Source organism: Astatotilapia calliptera, chromosome 7 (assembly GCF_900246225.1).
Source record: "Astatotilapia calliptera chromosome 7, fAstCal1.2, whole genome shotgun sequence".
Taxonomy (NCBI): domain Eukaryota; kingdom Metazoa; phylum Chordata; class Actinopteri; order Cichliformes; family Cichlidae; genus Astatotilapia; species Astatotilapia calliptera.
In genome coordinates, this window is record NC_039308.1 from 26,078,324 (window position 1) to 26,096,603 (window position 18,280).

Sequence of the window (18,280 nt, forward strand, 5' to 3'; positions counted from 1 at the left end):
TGCCTTTTGGCTACATTTTTTGTTCTTTTTCCCCCCCTTTGTTTAAATATATCCCAAGATGTACTGGTCTTAGTCTGTATTTACTGAAAGTAGAAAGTAGAACATACAGGAAATCCAGTCTCGTCAGCCATATGCAGTATACTGACAGCTAATAGGCAGTTCCATTTGTGATATTAACATTGTAAATTTTTTTTATATCTAACCTTTTAACAGGTTCTTATATGAAAACAAACAGCTAGTGTTGTTTGATACAACATGGATATTAATAGTCTTCCATCAACTCTTCCCCAGCTGTCTTCCCTCTGGCTGTCACCGTGCTTACCACTCCAATCAGGTCACCACGTCCGTACTCCCCTATCAACTCTTTCTTGCCATCCTCCTTCATGATTACTGAGCGCAGTCGACCACTCAGCACTATGAAAGTGCTGTCTGATTTCTCTCCCTGCCTGCAAAAAGAAAAGAAAATACAGATAACTTCAGTCTACTGCAAATTTGCAAACAACTCAATCACATTTCCAAATTCAGCTTCCCCTCCCTCGATTAGTATTTATTAACTTGTCCCACATGAACCAAGTAATGCCTGCAGTGTTACGAGTTGATTTCACACATGAGACACAAGGTCAGCAGAGGAATACCTGTAAACAGCCCTGCCAGCTTCGACAGCCATCCAGTCAAGAGCAAAGTCTATTTGCCTGACAAAAGATGACATCCTCTTCACCACAGCATGAGCAACATTCAGCACCACTTTGGGCTCCACTCGCATTATCCTAAGGAATAAAGAAGAATCCACAAAAGTAGAAGTAGCCATCTTTGTTTTCCCCTCCAACTCTACAGTGCTGAACATCACAACAGTGTGAGGATGTGTGTCCAGGTCACTCACTCATAAAAATGTGTTTTGGAAATAGAGAGGAAGCTGCAATCTCACTGAGCTCAAAGGAGTCGAGCACTTTTGTACATAAACACCGAAGCGAGAGGAATTACTCACCACGGACATCGGGAGAAGTCACAGCACACGAGCAGGGAGCGAGCACACGAAGAATGATTATTGTGACAGATGATTATTTGCATCTTTTGTCAATAAACACACTTTATTCTACACAGGAAGTCCTGCTTTCATGCTCGGACTGGAATCAAAGGCAGTGAACGGGGAGTGTTTCTTCTGTGGGAAAAAAGGACATTATGCAGACTCATGCCCAGCTCGGCCAAAATAGCAGGCCCGTCGGTAAACGTAGGGATGCAGTTACCTTTGGTTAAACACACACATCCCACAGATAGATTGGTCCAAGAGTTGTATTGCGGGTTGGAGCTTGTGGTGCCATAAGAACTGTTTGCACTCAGCCACTCCCAGTGTCTCGCCATCCACTCCATCTGAACCAATCACAGTTCCTGATTTGTCCTCTGTGTCGTTGTATTTAGCAAGGACTGAGCTCTCTCCCTTCCTCCACATGGATCCTACGATTATAGAATAGACCTGCTTTCTGGCGCGCCTCTCACCACCAGTCACCTGTATAGTCTTTCCAAGCCAGAACAGGAGGCCATTGATTGATACATAACCAGTTCACTAGCTGCCAGAATAATCCGCCCCTCCAAGTCCCCACTTGGAATCTCTCTGTCCATGGATTGACTTTTGGGGGTTAAACAAAATCACTGTTACGAACAAGTACCCCCTGCCGTTGCTTTCTTCTGCCTTTGAACTGTTACAAGGGGCCACCATTTTTACTAAGCTTGAATTAAGAAATGCTTTTCATTTGGTCAGGATCAGGGAGGGAGATGAGTGTAAGACAGCATTAAATATGCACCTGGGACATTTTGAGTACCTGGTCATGCCTTTTGGCCTCACCAATGGTCCCACAGTTTTTCAGGCCCTAGTGAATGACGTGTTGAGAGATTTCATTAATCACTGTGTTTTTGTGTACCTGGATGACATTTTGATCTTTTGAAGTCCTTGGCAGACCATGAGGGACACGTCTGCCAGGTACTACAACAGTTGTTGGAGAACTGACTTTTTCGTCAAAGGAGAGAAATGTGAGTTCCACCTACAGTCGGTCGCTTTTCTTTTTCTTATTGTCGATCAAGGATAGCTGCGGGTGAACCTGGCAAAAATCAAGGCAGTGGTGGAATGGCTAGAGCCCAGGACCCGTAAACAGCTACAGAGGTTTTGGGGATTTGCTCATTTTTACATCCGCTTCATCCATGATTTCAGTTGCGTTGCTCTCCTCTTGACATGCTTATCCTCTCCCAAGGTCTCTTTCCAGTGGTCTCCAGTGGCGCAACAAGCATTCACCCAGCTCAAGCAGAAATTTGCCTCTACGCCCATCCTGATTCAACCAGACCTCTCTGAACCGTTCATAGTTGAAGTGGACGCTTCGGATTCAGGAGTTGGAGCTGTGTTGTCACAGCATTCCAGGGGTAAGCTTCATCCATGTGCTTTTTTGTCCTGTCGTCTCTCACAGGCTGAGCGGAATTACGATGTGGAGGACCGGGAGTTGCTGGCCATAAAGCTTGCATTGGAGGAATGGAGGCATCTGGATGGACCACAAAAACCTTGAGTACTTGCAAGCAACCAAATGCCTCAACTCCCATCAGGCAACGCGGGCTCTGTCCTTTACTCAGTTCAACCTAACCATTCCTTACAGACCCAGCTCCCAAATGTGAAGCCACATGTGCCTTCCTCATCAGGTGAGACCTTGGAGAAGGCTATCCTGCACGCGGCTTGCATTATTGGGGCTCTTACATGGGAGACAGAGACCCTGAACAGAAACACTCAGCAGGACATCGCACGATATTGCAAAGTCTGTTCTGGTGGCCATCTCTTGCTTTGGATGTCCAGGATTTTGTTTGCCCTACCTGTGCACGGAATAAGACGTCCAACTCTTTGCCTGCTGGGTTTCTCAGGCCCCTACCTATCCCGAGGAGGCTCTGGTCGCACATCGCCCTGGAATTCATAACTGGACTGTAATCATTTTCAGGTAACACCACCATACTCACCGGTTTTCCAAGGCTGCACATTTTGTTGCTCTGCCCAAATTGCCCACCACTTTAGAGACGGTGAGACTGCTTACGGATCATGTGCTGCTCCGCCTTCATGGCATACCTCAAGACACTGTGTCCGATCAGGGTCCACAGTTCAAGTCACTTAACACTTAACATGTCACAAAAAGAAATTTAAAGGATCAGAACACTGACACCAGCTGAATTTTCTCCAATTAACCCCTCACCTGCAGCTGGATGATTCCCAGCAGGTCTTTCTTAGCAGCTTGGAGGATTGCACTGCTTTTACCAAGATAGGTAGCATCAGCATGCCCTCCACTGTCTGTATAGTGAAATACATCAGATGGTGTGTGTTGCATTGTCACACTCTTCTTCAGACTAGACTACAAAGATAGGCACAGGAGAGAAACTACTATGGAGGAAGTAGGTAAGATGCAGCAGATACTGTGCTATTGTGTTACATTTACACACAAGACCTGTCACCACGCTTCAATGTAAAAAGCAGACCTTACTTTGTGAGTGATAGGACTTGACGGAGCCTCCTCAATGGTAACTCGAGCTCGTTCGCAGGCCATGCTCAGGTCATTACCTGTAACTCAGAAAACAAAGGATTAGGATAACGAGTACATCTGTGCAGGAAATTAATACAGCCATGTGGCATTTGATGATCGCTTATGTCCAAGGCAGTGACCCACCTGTGCATTCAGTGGGCATAGAGGTGGATCGCAGCTTCCTGGTTGAATGGCTGTCCTTTACACCATCTGTTTATTGCAAAGTCAAGTGCCAGTACTGGATCAGTTTCAGTACAAGACAAAGCTGAAATTGAACGGCATGTAGTGCATGTTTGTGTGTGTGCTTGACCCGTCTCTGCAGTGTTTTCAGTGGTTCCGGCAAGTAACTCGTCCTGGAAGTGGAGAATAATCTTTCAGTGATGAGTCAAATATGGACGGGATAGGTAATCTTCAAGGGTTTGCTGGCAATTACAACTGTGTAGCAGATATCAAGTTAAAATAATTTTAAATAATTTCTTTTAAAATATGCAACAGAGCTCTGTACAGATGAAGTATATTCCTCATCAACAGTTTACAGTCACCAATAATGTCACTACCACACATTCAACAATATTTTACTTTATGAATTAATCTGTTTAAGGCTAGTTTGAAATATAGAATAACTAAAATCTAAAGATTTTTAAAGTACATTGAAATATGGACTTTTTAAAAAATAAATTTCCTATCTCTAAATCAAAGATTAGATTTAATAATCATAAATCCAGAGGTAAGTCAGATATATATGTTACTGCTCCCTGTTTCTGTTGAAATGTTATTTTATGCATTTTCTATGATCTATGATGGACCAGGTTATATTGCTGTGCTTAATGTTGTGTGAAATTAGCCTGTGCGTGTGTGTGTGTGTGTGCGTGTGTGTGTTCTATGCCTGTTGATACACAAGCACATAACAAATCGAGTGACACAGTCATCGTGACCATGTGTATGCACATAAATACTGTAGGTGTGCACTAATTAAATCTCCTCCTACTGGATTGAAGAGCTCAGTTGTTAGGCCCAGATAGTTATGCAAAGCCAAAAAGGTGACTCTTTGGAGGTGCACCATAATTATCTGAAACAGGGGGGGGGAAACACACACACAAAAAACTCTGGCAGAATATACTAAATATCATGTTGTAGCTACATCCAAATTAGATGTTTAATTGGAGAAAAAACAAACACTACATCATGCAATCTGTTACCTGAATGACGCGTACAAGTGTCTCAGGACGACACAGTTTTATATGGAGCTGGATAACCCTGGCAAAATCGAAGATAAGAATCAGAGAAATCTCATCCACATCTTTCACAGCTATCTATTTGGAACTGTCCTCTAAGTAATAAATTGGGCTAAGGATACTTTCCCCAAGGTTTATTACGTGACCTGTACGTGTACCTGTGCTTGCAGCATTTTAATGTGGCCTAAATAACTGTCAACACTTCAAAGCTCTATAACACAAGTGTGATAGTGTTTAAACGGTTTCTATGCAATGGCAACAAAGTAACAAGATATGAAAAAGTTATTCTATTGTAATAACTGATTTTTCTATACATTACATACGTGGTTTGAGTTCATTACTGCACAATCAGTTCCAAACAACATCAATCTGAGTGTGTGAAAAGGATGACAATGATGTATTTTAAGAAGAGAAAAACAAAGTTGAAAAGATGCAGCTTTAAATAAACAAATTACAGCAAATACAAAGTACATTAATTTTGTTTCAGGGGCATGAAGGTAATGAATAAACAAATCACACTGACACAGACACTTCAGAAGGCAAATGAGGACATAACCTAGAGAGAAAAAACAGGAGCTCACAGTGATAGTGTCCAGAATACTGAGCAGGCTGTGGACGCTGTCTCCGGGGAGGACATCCTTCACCACTGATTCTGTGCCATCCTGCAATACAAAAAAGAAGAATACAGGACATGATGCCAACAAAATAATATTAATAAGGTAAAAATATTTCACACTGTCTAAACAAATCTGCAGACATCTAGTTGGATGAAAGCAGGAATTTAAGCAAGCCAACAACATATTGGGATGCCACTCACTTTTTGTGATGGCAAAAAATGAAGTAGTTACTAATTATTCTACTGCCCTCTTGTGTTCATACTTTATCATTAGACGTAAACACGGAAACTGGAAAATAGAAAAGAAGACTGAAAATGAATGTAAATTAAATTAGGTACAGTTTTCAGTTGACCTCGCATTACACTTATTAAATGACCAGTGGACACAGCTGTTGACATGGAAATACAATATAAAGCAATTAAGTTTCAAGATTAGCTTGAAGAGAGAGTCAGATGCAGATCATCATGTCATTTACATACAGTCCCGATCAAAAGTTTAAGACCACTTGAAAAATGGCAACAAAAAAATATATATATCATGTATTGCATGGTTGGATCTTAACAAGGTTCCAAGCAGAGCTTCAACATGCAACAAGAAGAAATGGGAGTGAGACAAATCATTTTTTACAGCATGTAATTTATTGAAAACAACGTTTAAACTGAAACAGGCTGTTTTACAGCTGATCAAAAGTTTAGGACCACACCTTCAAAAAAAACCCTGTAAACCCCACCAAAACAGAAATCAAAGTTCCAAACATGAACTCAGTAATGAGTAGCTCCAAGTAGTAGAGTAGCACATTATTGTTGATCTCTTCAAAATGTTGTTGCAGCATGCTTGATTCAAGCATTTCCATGAGGTGAGTGGGAACATTTCTCCAAGTGGTGAAGACGGATGCACAAAGGGCACCTACTGTCTGAAACTGTTGTCCATTTTTATAAGCTTCCCTTGCCATCCATCCCCAAAGGTTCTTAATTGGGTTTAGATCAGGGGAACACAGAGGATGATCCAAAAGAGTGATGTTATTCTCCTGGAAGAAGTCCCTTGTCTGTGGGCATTATGTACTGAAAAACCCAGTCCTTACCAGACAGACGAGGTCCCTCAGTCTTGAGGGATGCTCTCTGCAACATCTGGACATTGCAAGCAGCCATTTGATGCCCCTGCACCTCCTGAGCTCCACTGAAGGAAACAGCACCTCAGACCATTATAGCGCCCCCTGCATCTCAGGTGGGATCTGTCATGACAGTAATGCTGAAAACCATCAGGACCATCAAGGTTAAATTTTATCTCATCAGAGAATAAAACTTTCTTCCACCTTTCCATGTCCCATGTTTGGTGCTCTGTTGAAAAGTCCAAACAGTTAGTTCTGTGGTTCAAGGAGATGAGACCTTTGAAGACGGGTTTTGTTTTTGAAGCCCTTCAGTCTCAGATGCTGCTAATGGTTATGGGGCTGCAGTCAGCACCAGTCACGGCATTCATTTGGGCCAAGGATTGTCCAGTGTCTTGACGGACACCCAATTGGATCCTCCAGCTGAGTGCTGGTGAAAGTTTTGGGGGTCTTCCACTTGACTTTTTTTGTTCTATAACCCTCAGGAACATTTAAGAAATTTCAAATGACTGCCTGACTGTGTCCCACCTCAGCAGTGATGGCGTGCTGTGAGAGACTCATTTCTTCTTGCTGCATGTTAAAGCTGTACTTCGAACTTTGTTAAGATCCAACCATGCAAAATATGATTTTTTTTGCCATTTTTTCAAGTGATCTTAAACGTCTGAAAAGCCTTAGTTTTTTTTAAAGAGACTCCCTTCAGGGATCTTGCAGGCTCTGGGGTCAAAATTACTTTTGAGATTATATATTTGATATTAAACATTAGCAATAAATTAAATACTGTGCATCTTTAACACAAAAATGCCTTTAACATGTTAAGTGCACTCAATTAATTCTTTCCAAATGTTAATTCATGACATCACAGTTTATTTATGACATAATAATTTATTGCATTAAGGTGTACATAGTTTGGATAGTATTTACTCGTACTATCATTGTCTACCATTAAAATTTACTTGGTGATGTGTGACAAGCAGAGGTGGCAAAAGTAAAGACATTCTGTACTTAAGTAGAAGTACAGATACTAGTGTTAAAAAAGCAGAGGTACTGATTCAACTTCTTTACTCAACTAAGTGAAAAAGTACTTGTTACCTAAACATGAGTCTAACTACTGTTTGTGTGTGTGTGTATGTCTCGACCTCAAAATGCACTCGGCCTCACCCCGCCTGTTGACGCTTCTGACCTTTTTCCAGACAGAAGCTCTCTGTGATAGGTGTAATAGTCTTAACTAAGAACATGTGTAATCTACTGAATAAATGCTTTGATGAAATGATAATTAATGTAATGGTAATGATGATGGTTATGAATAGTAGCAGTAAAATATTTCCCTGATCTCCACATACTCAAAGAAAGTAAAAAGTAGTTTTCTACCAGCTATTTGGTGCAAAGCTAACTGAAGCTTGTGCTATATTAATGTAATAATTAAATATTACTAGTACATGGGAGTACAAACTTTCATTTTTAATCGTAATTAATGTACTCAGCTTGAATCAGTTAAGCAGAACATGAGCAGAGAAAAAGAAACAATTTTTTTTAAAGTAGCTCTATTTCCTGTTGCCTACATTATAGTGGGTGAGTTTGCCTCTAAACAGAAAATGAGTACAGTCAGGGGTTAAAGCTGAATTAGCAGATCAAGTCAATTTATTTTATTAGCACACTTAAAAAGAACAGAGGTTGACCAAAGTGAATTCAACAAGATGTAAGCAGATATTTTTACCTGTTGTCCTGGCTGATTTCCAGCCAGGACAACAGGACTGGTATAAAGTTGGTATGAAGCTGGAATTCAGTGAATGAATCTAATATCATCAGCTTAACTTCATATTAATATCTGCTACACAGATGTGACTAAACTCTGACCATGAGCACCGCAAACTGTGCACCAGTCACACACAGTTTAAATCCACAGTACAGCAAACTAACCTGTTTATGCTGCACTAAACTCCATATTATTTTTATGTAACTTTTAAATTACACAGTCAACCTCAGTTTGTTTAGCAGCATGTTTCACAATATGAAAAAACATAATGCCACATGTACAGACCCAACATGTGAATTTTAAACATGAGTTCTCCAACGAGAAGACGCTATGGCACACGTTTTTGCCTCTTTCATTTATTTTTATGCCAGGTCCCCTGGTGATTGTAACACAAACAGGTTTGCCTTTCACGTGTTACTGTTTAGGCTCAAATCAGTTTGATGTTTGAAGGGCTGCACTGACCTGAAATAATAACATTCCTCAAATGTTAAGCCAAATGTAACAAGCCCGTTTTGAAAATGCAATTAGAAGGTACAGATATTTGTTCAAAATAGAGGGAGTAAAAGTAAAAACTTCTGGTGAACAGTGTGAGAAATATGCATAAAAAAAGAAAAGAAAGAAAGAAAGAAATTAGGAACCTTGCGCCTGCTGGCAATTTTCCATGAAGATGATTTGAAATTTCTAATTTTCTTTCTCTTTCTTCTCAGATATTAAGCTTCTGGATTCATTACCGATGGTTTGTCTAGCGGGCGCTCTTATGTGCAGCCACACAGTGGCACTGCTCTTCCAAATGACACATTACTCACCACTGACAGTGCCAGTTGTGGCCCCTGTGCATAGCTGCAGTGAATCTGAACAGCAATGGCACGATACAGGTCCCACACAATGGTAATTTAATTAAGGTTAAAGAACACTTTTTATGACTTTTTTCTGTCTCAGTTTCTCAGTGTGAACATACAGTATGGGTTACTGTACTGTGTCCACTGTACAGTAAGAAGCTATTTGCAGCCATCTCAGGTACACTACACTTGTGGCCTATTAAACAACTTTTTAAGCTTATTGTATTTCAAATTTGTCATTAAAATACTTTTTAAAAATATGATTGTTCTCTACAGAAATTGTCTCATGCAGTCCAAGTGAAATCTGAAGATGGTCAGAAGCCACCAGAGCAGGGTGCAGAACAATTTTGCCGTACATGAATTTAACTACAATTTTCAGTCAATGTGTAACTGTTTAAACCGTCCATAAAATTACTACTGTTAATGATGTCAAAAGCAAAAGGCAGACCTATCTACATCGCCTCCTCATTCACAAGACAGAGCCACAGAGGACGGAGATGGACACCAGATGCCTGAGGGGGTCAGTCATTACAAAGGTTTCCAAAGAGGTTATGACGGGTATGCCACTGTGGTACATGGATTGATTTTAGGAATAACCACTTCCTATTTCAAAAAAATGATTGAAGCAAAAACTTAATATAAATTAGCACTTTATACACGCTATTATTAAACAATACAATCTGTACAATCGGTCAGTACCTGAGTGACTTAAAGCTGTCAGATTATACTGGAGCATCAGCAGTCTTTCACATGATTATTCTAGGGATATGATTGGCTGATTCTCCAAACGTGCACACTATGCAAATCGTACTGGGAGCCACCAACACACAGAAGCTTGTTGAGCTAATGATGTGCTCAAAAAGAGATCAAGGGTGACCTCTACTGTTTAAATTCAAGATGATGCATGATGAATATGTATTTTCAGCTCAAGACGCTATCCTGTCTTCTTTCTCCAACCCCTCCCTCGCAATCAAAGCAACCATAGCGCATGGAGCAAAGTTCTTAGTCTCAGGGGCATCTTTACACAGCCTGCACCTGGGGTCCTACCTGGTGTGATAGACCCCAACCTCTATGGATCTTGTGCTTAGTGCTTGTTCCTGTGCTGCCATGATTAGTGCCTCTGTGCTGTCTTTCAGTCCAGCTTTGTCCAGCCACTGGTAGGATTTCTGGATGTCAGCCACTTCCTCTGCCGGTGGTACATACCGTGCAGGGGCCTATCGTTCCATGATGGTTCCCCTCCGTTCCTCCTCATTCCTTGGTTTTTGCTGCCTGAGGTATTCGCTGAGCACGTGGTCAGTTGGGGCCATCTTATTGATGTATTCGTGGATGTTTTTTGTCTCATCGTGGACTGTGGTGCTGACACTCACCAGTATATATGTGTATATATATATATATGTATATATATATGTATATGTATATATATATATACACACACACATATATATATATATATATATATATATATATATATATATATATATATATATATATATATATATGTGTATATGTATATGTATATATATATGTGTATATATATATATGTATATGTATATATATATATGTGTATATATATATATGTATATGTATATATATATATGTGTATATATATATATGTATATATATGTGTGTATATATATATGTATATGTATATATATATATGTGTGTATATATATATGTATATATATGTGTGTATATATATATATATATGTATATATGTATATATATATATGTGTATATATATGTATATATATGTATATATATGTATATATATATATATGTATATATATGTGTGTATATATATAGGAACAGTTTAAAGACTTTTTTATCTCGGTCTTGGTCTTGGCTTGACTTTGTCTTGGTTTAGGCGGTCTTGACTACAAGTCTACTCTAGTGTTGCAAAGTTATTGGTGCAAACCATCAGTCTGGGCATTCAGCCCAGCTTCCCAGTGATGTGATTTCATTGCAGAACTTTAGTATGAAATGTTAAGCTTCCTGAGCAACAAGGCACAACCTTTGGTGAGTGTGTGCCCTTGAAATAGAGAGTGGCTATTGCACCGTGTAAACTTGCTACTGGCTCAGAATGCGAGAGTACTGGACATCTTTGTGGAGTAAGCATCACAACTGTGTGTCTGTGTGTGCAAGAGTTTTGTGCTGCAACTGAGACGTTGTTGGCACCAGAGCAAATCTGTTTTCCTGATGAGGGGAGGTTCAGGGAAATGCCTGCCTACATCGAGAACAGGTGGGGGCGCCCGTACTGTTTGAGCGCTATTGATGGCTCCCACCTATCCATCATAGCACCACAACACTATCATACTATTTCAACCGTAAAGGCTGGCTCGCACTACATAATCATTTAGGGTATTGTTGATGGAAAAGGTCGGTACTGGAACATGTTTGCTGGATTGCCACAGAGCTTGCATGACGCTCAGGTTCAGAGACTGTCCACACTGTGGGAGTTAGCCAGCTGGGAAAACCGCCTACCAGCTCACATGAGAAGCTTCAGTGAATACTGCTTATTACATCCTTGAAGACTCAGTTTATCCCTTGAAGGGCTGGCTCGTAAAACCTTTTCAAACACCTGACAGCAGAACAACAGCTTTTCAACCAATAAGTTTTTTAATTTTTTTGTAATCGGTCGAGCAGCCAATTCCAGTTTCCAACAATGGAAACTGAAATTGGCTGGGCCGCGCTATGAATTCTGGGATAGGTTGAGCCACAAAGGATACACCCGACCCATCCTTCAAATCTGGGGAAAAGGAGGACGCATTTGTCGGCCGCATTTAGAGGAGTCTTCAAATTTGGGCTGCCTTCGTTGCATCGCTGTGACGTAATCGCCTACTAATGCGGCTTCAGGAAGATGCAGCCTCTGAATTTGGACACAGCTAATGAGTTATTAGAAATGTCCTTGCTTGTTCAAAGTTAAGTCGCTCCCAGTGAAATACGTACCATTTCCAGACTTTTCGGTTGGACCCACTCTGGTCGTTCCAGTCTTTGATGACCTGATAATTACTCTTTATTTTTTACGTTTTTGTCTGCATTGTTTTAACGTCCGCTGGTAATCCAAACACTCTTTTCTGTGGTGTTCTTTTTAGACTGGTCTGGCTTTCGTCTTCAGACTGCAAGTCTGATGTATCACAGAGTTCACTTCTTATTGCTTAAACGTTTCTAGAGGAGGATATGGAGGCCATGAAAGCTTCTCCCCGTTTATCCAGGAACAAGGGACAATTTAAGCTTAGCTGAGCTTTGTTACACCAAGACTGCTGTTCAACTGCCACACTCAGTGGCAACTAATTCTGGGTGAGGGGACACTGGAAGTAAGACTCCTTGTAACAAAACACTTGGAAGATTACAAACATGTCATTAACTACTTTCACAATATTGCAAACGATAGCAACGACATCTACAACTCGTACACAGTTATCCCCTCCTGTTCTGAATGGTCTATTTGAGTCACAAGTGGGCCATTATGATGCAGATGCATTATCCTATGTACTTTTTTCAGTTGTGATGTGTTTGCATCAGTTTTTTCTGAAAGCCTTTTCACAATTTACTATAAAGGCAAATGAGTCTTTCACAAGAGATGTTTAATCTGACCAATTCAAGTCATTTTCATAAGGAAATGTTGAGATATTACCTTAAGGCCCAGGGAGTCTATATTCTTCTCCCAGGTATGTTAGCTGGTGTACATTGTATGTAAATGTAATGCCTACCACAGACCCTACATCCAACATAAAATATATGTTGTATGTGTTGTACAATGTATGCATCAATTTCTGCAGCTTTCTTCAACTCAACTGGCGTGTAAGGTCCCAGTCCTTTCAATTTTACTAAAAGTTACCTTACGGTCAGATTGGACGGCTAGTTGCAAGTACTTTGCCCTTTATCCACAAGTATATAAGTTTTCTTGTGACTCCAAGACAACATAGATGCATATAATCCAAGGGAAACATTGTAACCCTTTTCACTATACCACCCAAAGGAGACAATGTTTGATTCAAGTGGTGGTCTTCATCAGTCATTAAGTGACAATTAGCATCGGTTCTTAACTTTGCATTAACTTTTCATCCTTCCACTCACCACCTTGAACACATTTATCACAACCAGAATAACCATTATGAGCCTTTATGTTTTTAATGAAAGCTCTTGCAGGTGCATCACACACAAATGAACATACTTTGAGTGTCAGCCATTGCAAATAAGTGTCATTCTTCAAAATGTGAATAAATGGGCCTTAAAACTGATCAAAACTTTTTGGCTTTCTAAGACAATGCTGAAGTCTACCGCTTTTGAAAAGGGGGAGTCCATCTATATTAAACTGCAGTGTTATTTAATTAAGCAGTCAAGAATAAAGATAGCCATGACACCAAACCTATAGCCAAGCCAAAATGATGGTAATCCCCACCATCCACTATCATAGTTCTTATTGGACCTTGCGTCCTGAGAAATGCGCTGGCACCATTATATATGCTTTATATGGTATATTATATAGAGTGCAGTTATGCACCTAAAGAGGCTGAAAATGTAGAAGCCAAGTGTCATAAACTTGTTATTTAAAAGGTCAGTATCAGTATTATCTGAATCAACAGCTGATGCAGAGCAGCCAGAGCTCTCAAAACTAGTTGTGAGCTTTGTGTAGTGATACAGAGTTTACACTCACTTCTGAACTCAGCACATAGCCCCTTTCATCTGCATTACAATAATCTGAAATACCAGACACCACTATCACTCTTGGGTGCTTAACTTATCCACTGATACAGCTACGTCTACTTGTAAGTTTTGTGTGCTAACCATCTCTTTAACTGCTGGAGTATCTCTGTGGGGTTCGAGCGTCAGGAGCAGCGCTCGTCACAGTTCTCTCCCTCATGCACAAGATCACACAAAGAGTTCTGCCTGGTGTCTAATGCTTTTTGCCGTTGTAGTAGAATTGTCTCTGATTGTTCCAGCGAGTTTTGTGCTAGACAGACCCATCAAGTGTTAGTTCTCTCCACAAGAATGCATTGCCAATGTCAGAGGAGAATGGCCAGACTGATTCCAGCTGATAGGAAAGCAAGACTGAAAATAACCACTCATTACAAACGAGGTATGTGCAAGAGCATCTCTGAAGGCACAACACATTGATCTCCCCCAGTGTAACTTTTGTTACATAAGAACAGGTCACTGAGGCTACAACTCACAAGGGTTTACCAAAACTGGAAAAGTGTAATCTTGTTTGATTAGTTTCAAGGATGATTCGTCCTGCTCTCCATCAGCAGGTGAGTGGTGATTAAAATAATCCTATTCATGCCAAGGGGAAATTGAGAGACAATGCTTAGACTGTTAAATAATTGAAAGTATGATCTCTCATATTAATTATAACAGTTATTAATGTTCTGGTTACTTATAGGATATTATAGCCATTTCTGAAACACATTTGTGGTGTTCCTAATATTTTGCCTCACCTGGAAGGCATGGAGAAATCCTTTTCACCAAGAACCAAGTGCCTTAAAACATTATTCATAAGATATGCCCTTTTAGTAACAAAGCCCTTGATGGTTTCATTTTTAGTTACTTTCTCTGCAGCCCAAAAAAAATTCAATTTCTTTTACAATAAACTGTAATAGAGACAATTGGAGAGAAGGAAAACCAAACAAAAAAAAAAAAAAAAAAAAAAAAAACACAAACACACATAATACACAGTGTTTAATTAGTAAAACAGCTTATCAGAACACACATTTGGGCAGTAATTGTACATTACAGGCTTAACAGTAGGCTTCTTCAGTCTACATCATTAGTATGGGAATGGGTGTCAAATAAGGGCACAAGTGGTCATTCCCACCCCCCCCCAACGTGGGTCATCGAAGGTTGCATTAAATTCATGGCACAGTTCCACACATTACATCAGCACTTCATCCATGAGACGTTCACTCTGCCAAACAAGATTGATTCCCTGTGCAGAGGGTTAGGTACAAAGAATATCAGAGTGAACTCCATCACCTCATTGGTAAACAGCAAACGTTTTCTTGTCTCGAGCTGTTGTACAGACCACATTTAACCAAACATCATATGAGAGCCCATAGTGTTTATCACAAGGTTTCTCTCACCGTGTACACATAATGTAAGGCTGCAGGCAGTGTAGCATCAGAGTTTATAAGGAAATGAAAGACGAAGAAAGCAAAGCTGCATTGGTAAAGTTCTGATTAGATTTACGCCCAAGGGGGCCGCCGTTAGATATTGTTATATTGATGTAGGGTGCAGCTAATAAACAATGGGTCAATTTTAAGTAAAGAGATTCTTAAGATGGGTTTGTGGTAGTGTAGAAAGTCTTTTACGTTCAGAAAAGGTATCACTGAAAGGGCTTGTTTTCACCCCAACTTTAAACCATCACACAATCTATGTTTGTATCTGCTGCAAACAAAAGCAAGAAGAGAAAACAGCCTTGGTCGAGTTCTGGTAATACTGAAAATGCTCCCGAAACAATTAGAAGTTCAACAACAGCAATTTGATAATCATTCACCTCGTATAATGTCTTAATAAAAATAAAATTTAGCAAAAAAAAAAAAAAAAAAAAAAAAAAAAAAAAAAAAGTTAATGTAAGAATCTTTGGATTGTTGAGTGTTAGCCACAAAAAAGGAAATTTAGTTTCAAGTAATACATGAATAAATACAGGATATAATCGTCAGCACTAGTTACCTCCACCACAGACATAACGCTTTTGTTGTAGTTTCTTATATTAGCAGGATTACACAAAAAGAAAAAACATGAAGTCAGATTTTTCTGAGACTTTGAGAAGTAGAAAACGAGCAAAGGAAGAATTTATTACATTTTGTTGGACATCAGGATTGAGCGGTGGAGCTTCCCCTTTAAAACAGCCAATTGAAAATTAGCTTAGTCACCTGTTAGTCATTTGTTAAACTAAGCTGAGCTGTCTACACTGGCAGTCTATCACATGTTGTTTCACAGCTGTATTATATTTATTGTGCTAATAAATATACTTTGTACAGCATATGATGTGTACATGAAGTTATATTTTTGTAAAGCTGCATGTTAAGGCTATGGTGCAGCTACAGCACAGACTTAACACAGGACTTCAAATCAAACTTTAGGATTCCATGTAAAGAACACCATCTTTTTGTCATTTCATCTTTTACATAGCCGTATTTTCCGCACTATAAGGCGCACCTAAAATCCTTTAATTTTCTCAAAAACCGACAGTGCGCCTTATAATCCGATGCGCCGTATGTATGAATTCTGGTTGTGCTTACTGACCTCGAACCAATTTTATGTGGAACACGGCGCTCAAAAATCTTTCCAAAAATGTTTTAGTACGACTTTAGTAAGCTATGAAGCCACACCGCTTGATGGTAGTATTACGGCTACCGTAGTCAGGAGCCAAAACTCTGTTCGCTTCAGGTCCCAAAATCAAACGAACACTGCGGCATCATTGAGAGTTCAAAACTGTCTAAATTCTTTCATCTTTAAAAAAAAAAAAATAAAAAAATTATCAGCGTTGCTACTTTACCAGGTATAACGATTAATTTTAGCATCCAGGCATCCATGAAAACAGAATTTATTAAATTTAACTGAGTTAGAAGTTAGCTCGCTAGTTTCCACCTAAACATGATGTAGGCTACCATGTTCTGACTGAGAGATTTCTGAAAAAACTAAAACGTACAGCTCTGCCATCACTTCCAACATAAATGAAGACAGAAAACTAAAAAGCAGTGACGTTTGTAGGGTTACTGAATCGGCCTACTTGGTATAATGATTTGCTACATGATTGCTAGCGACACAGCTATGTTAGCATAACATAAACACAGTGAAGCTGGAGGATGAACGCTAACTTTTTTCCCCACTCGAGTAACATGTAAGGTTAACGTGAGGGTTCCCGATGGTTAGCGACAAATGAAATCGCATGGCAGGATGCTGTAAATGGACCAAACTTCAGTCAGGAGAACAACTGAGATAATCCATCCACAATACGAGGTTAGTCTGCAACAACATGGGAATAGAGCAGCTGCAAGTGAAGTCGGTATGCCTTATGTATGAAAACAGACCCATTCATCGACAGTGTGCCTTATAATCCAGTGCGCCTTATGGTCTGAAAAATACAGTACTCCTTTACTATTAAATAACATGAATTTGAGCATGGTGGTTTTTGAAAAATGTTTTATTGGAGTATTAGTCTTGGCGAAGATCCTTCCTCTGAGTCATCTTTTTGTTACTATGTAGATTAAATTAGCAGTGTATTAATTTAATTGTGTCATACAAGTACGCATGTTAATCAAAGCTATGTACTTAACCGATTGTGCATTGAATTGCATTTTTGGAATGACTGAACAACTCTTAATAGAGAAGGCCAACATAATTGGCACATATATAAAATATGTATATATTCTTTAAATATATATTTTGACTACATTGAAAAAATCTGTATGCACAGATAACTTGTTTTTAATTAAAAAAAATAATTTACCCTAGCTCTAAGAACAAAACAAAAACACAAACAAGCAAAACAAAAACAACCTACACTTGGTCAAGCACATATTTCAGTGGATAAACTATGTAGAGACAAGTTGAGCTACAGATTTCATCAGTCTCCATCAGACTCAAAGCAGATTTATTTATTTTTTTTTTTGGGGGGGGGGGGGGGGGGGGGGCTCTCACCAGAAAAGGGGGAAAACTAGTTTTTTGAAGTGGATTGCAACCACTGAAAATATTTTAAGCTCCAATCCAACATGGCCAGAACAAAGTTTCAAACTCAAAGGCTGGACATGTTGGCATTTCACTGTCTAACAGTCCAGATAACTGCTACTTAAAATACCTTTTGATATAATTCAGCTTGTTTAAAAAAAAAAAAAAACAAAAAAAAAAAAAAAAAAAAAAAAAAAAAAAAAAAAAAAACACAAGTCAAACAATGCAGGTATGTTAAACAGTGTAGTGGAAATGACTGCATGAAGGGTGACTAAAGAGGTTAGAAGTTTGTGCTTCGCTTATTCTGCAGTGTTTGAGAAATTGCTTGTCAACCCTATGTTGCTAGCTCATTTTTTTCCCTGTATCGATAACGAGAGGCGTTGGCAGAAATGAAAGACACACACACACACACACACACACACACACACACACACGACAAAATGACAAGTTTTGCAGGTAGAGTCTGGTCTTTCACACTGGAGGGTAAAATGTAGCAAAGACAGAATGCTTCCATTGTGC

The 18,280-nt window shown here is 39.5% G+C and overlaps 1 protein-coding gene and 1 long non-coding RNA gene across 2 annotated transcripts; both read right to left on the bottom strand.

The window, feature by feature from the left end:
- Positions 1 to 247: 247 nt before the first annotated feature.
- Positions 248 to 953, bottom strand: LOC113025875 (patatin-like phospholipase domain-containing protein 7). Its single transcript, XM_026174090.1, has 3 exons — positions 881 to 953; positions 636 to 767; positions 248 to 446 (listed from the first exon to the last, which is right to left on the bottom strand). Exons 2-3 carry the CDS (start codon positions 761 to 763, stop codon positions 263 to 265), a joined length of 312 nt encoding a protein of 103 aa, XP_026029875.1. The 5' UTR covers positions 764 to 767; positions 881 to 953; the 3' UTR covers positions 248 to 262.
- A 2,261-nt stretch (positions 954 to 3,214) lies between these two features.
- Positions 3,215 to 3,883, bottom strand: LOC113025876 (uncharacterized). The gene is made up of 4 exons (XR_003272840.1): positions 3,853 to 3,883; positions 3,687 to 3,752; positions 3,504 to 3,580; positions 3,215 to 3,374 (listed from the first exon to the last, which is right to left on the bottom strand). It is a non-coding gene; the product is annotated as an uncharacterized LOC113025876 (long non-coding RNA).
- Between the last annotated feature and the right edge of the window lie 14,397 nt (positions 3,884 to 18,280).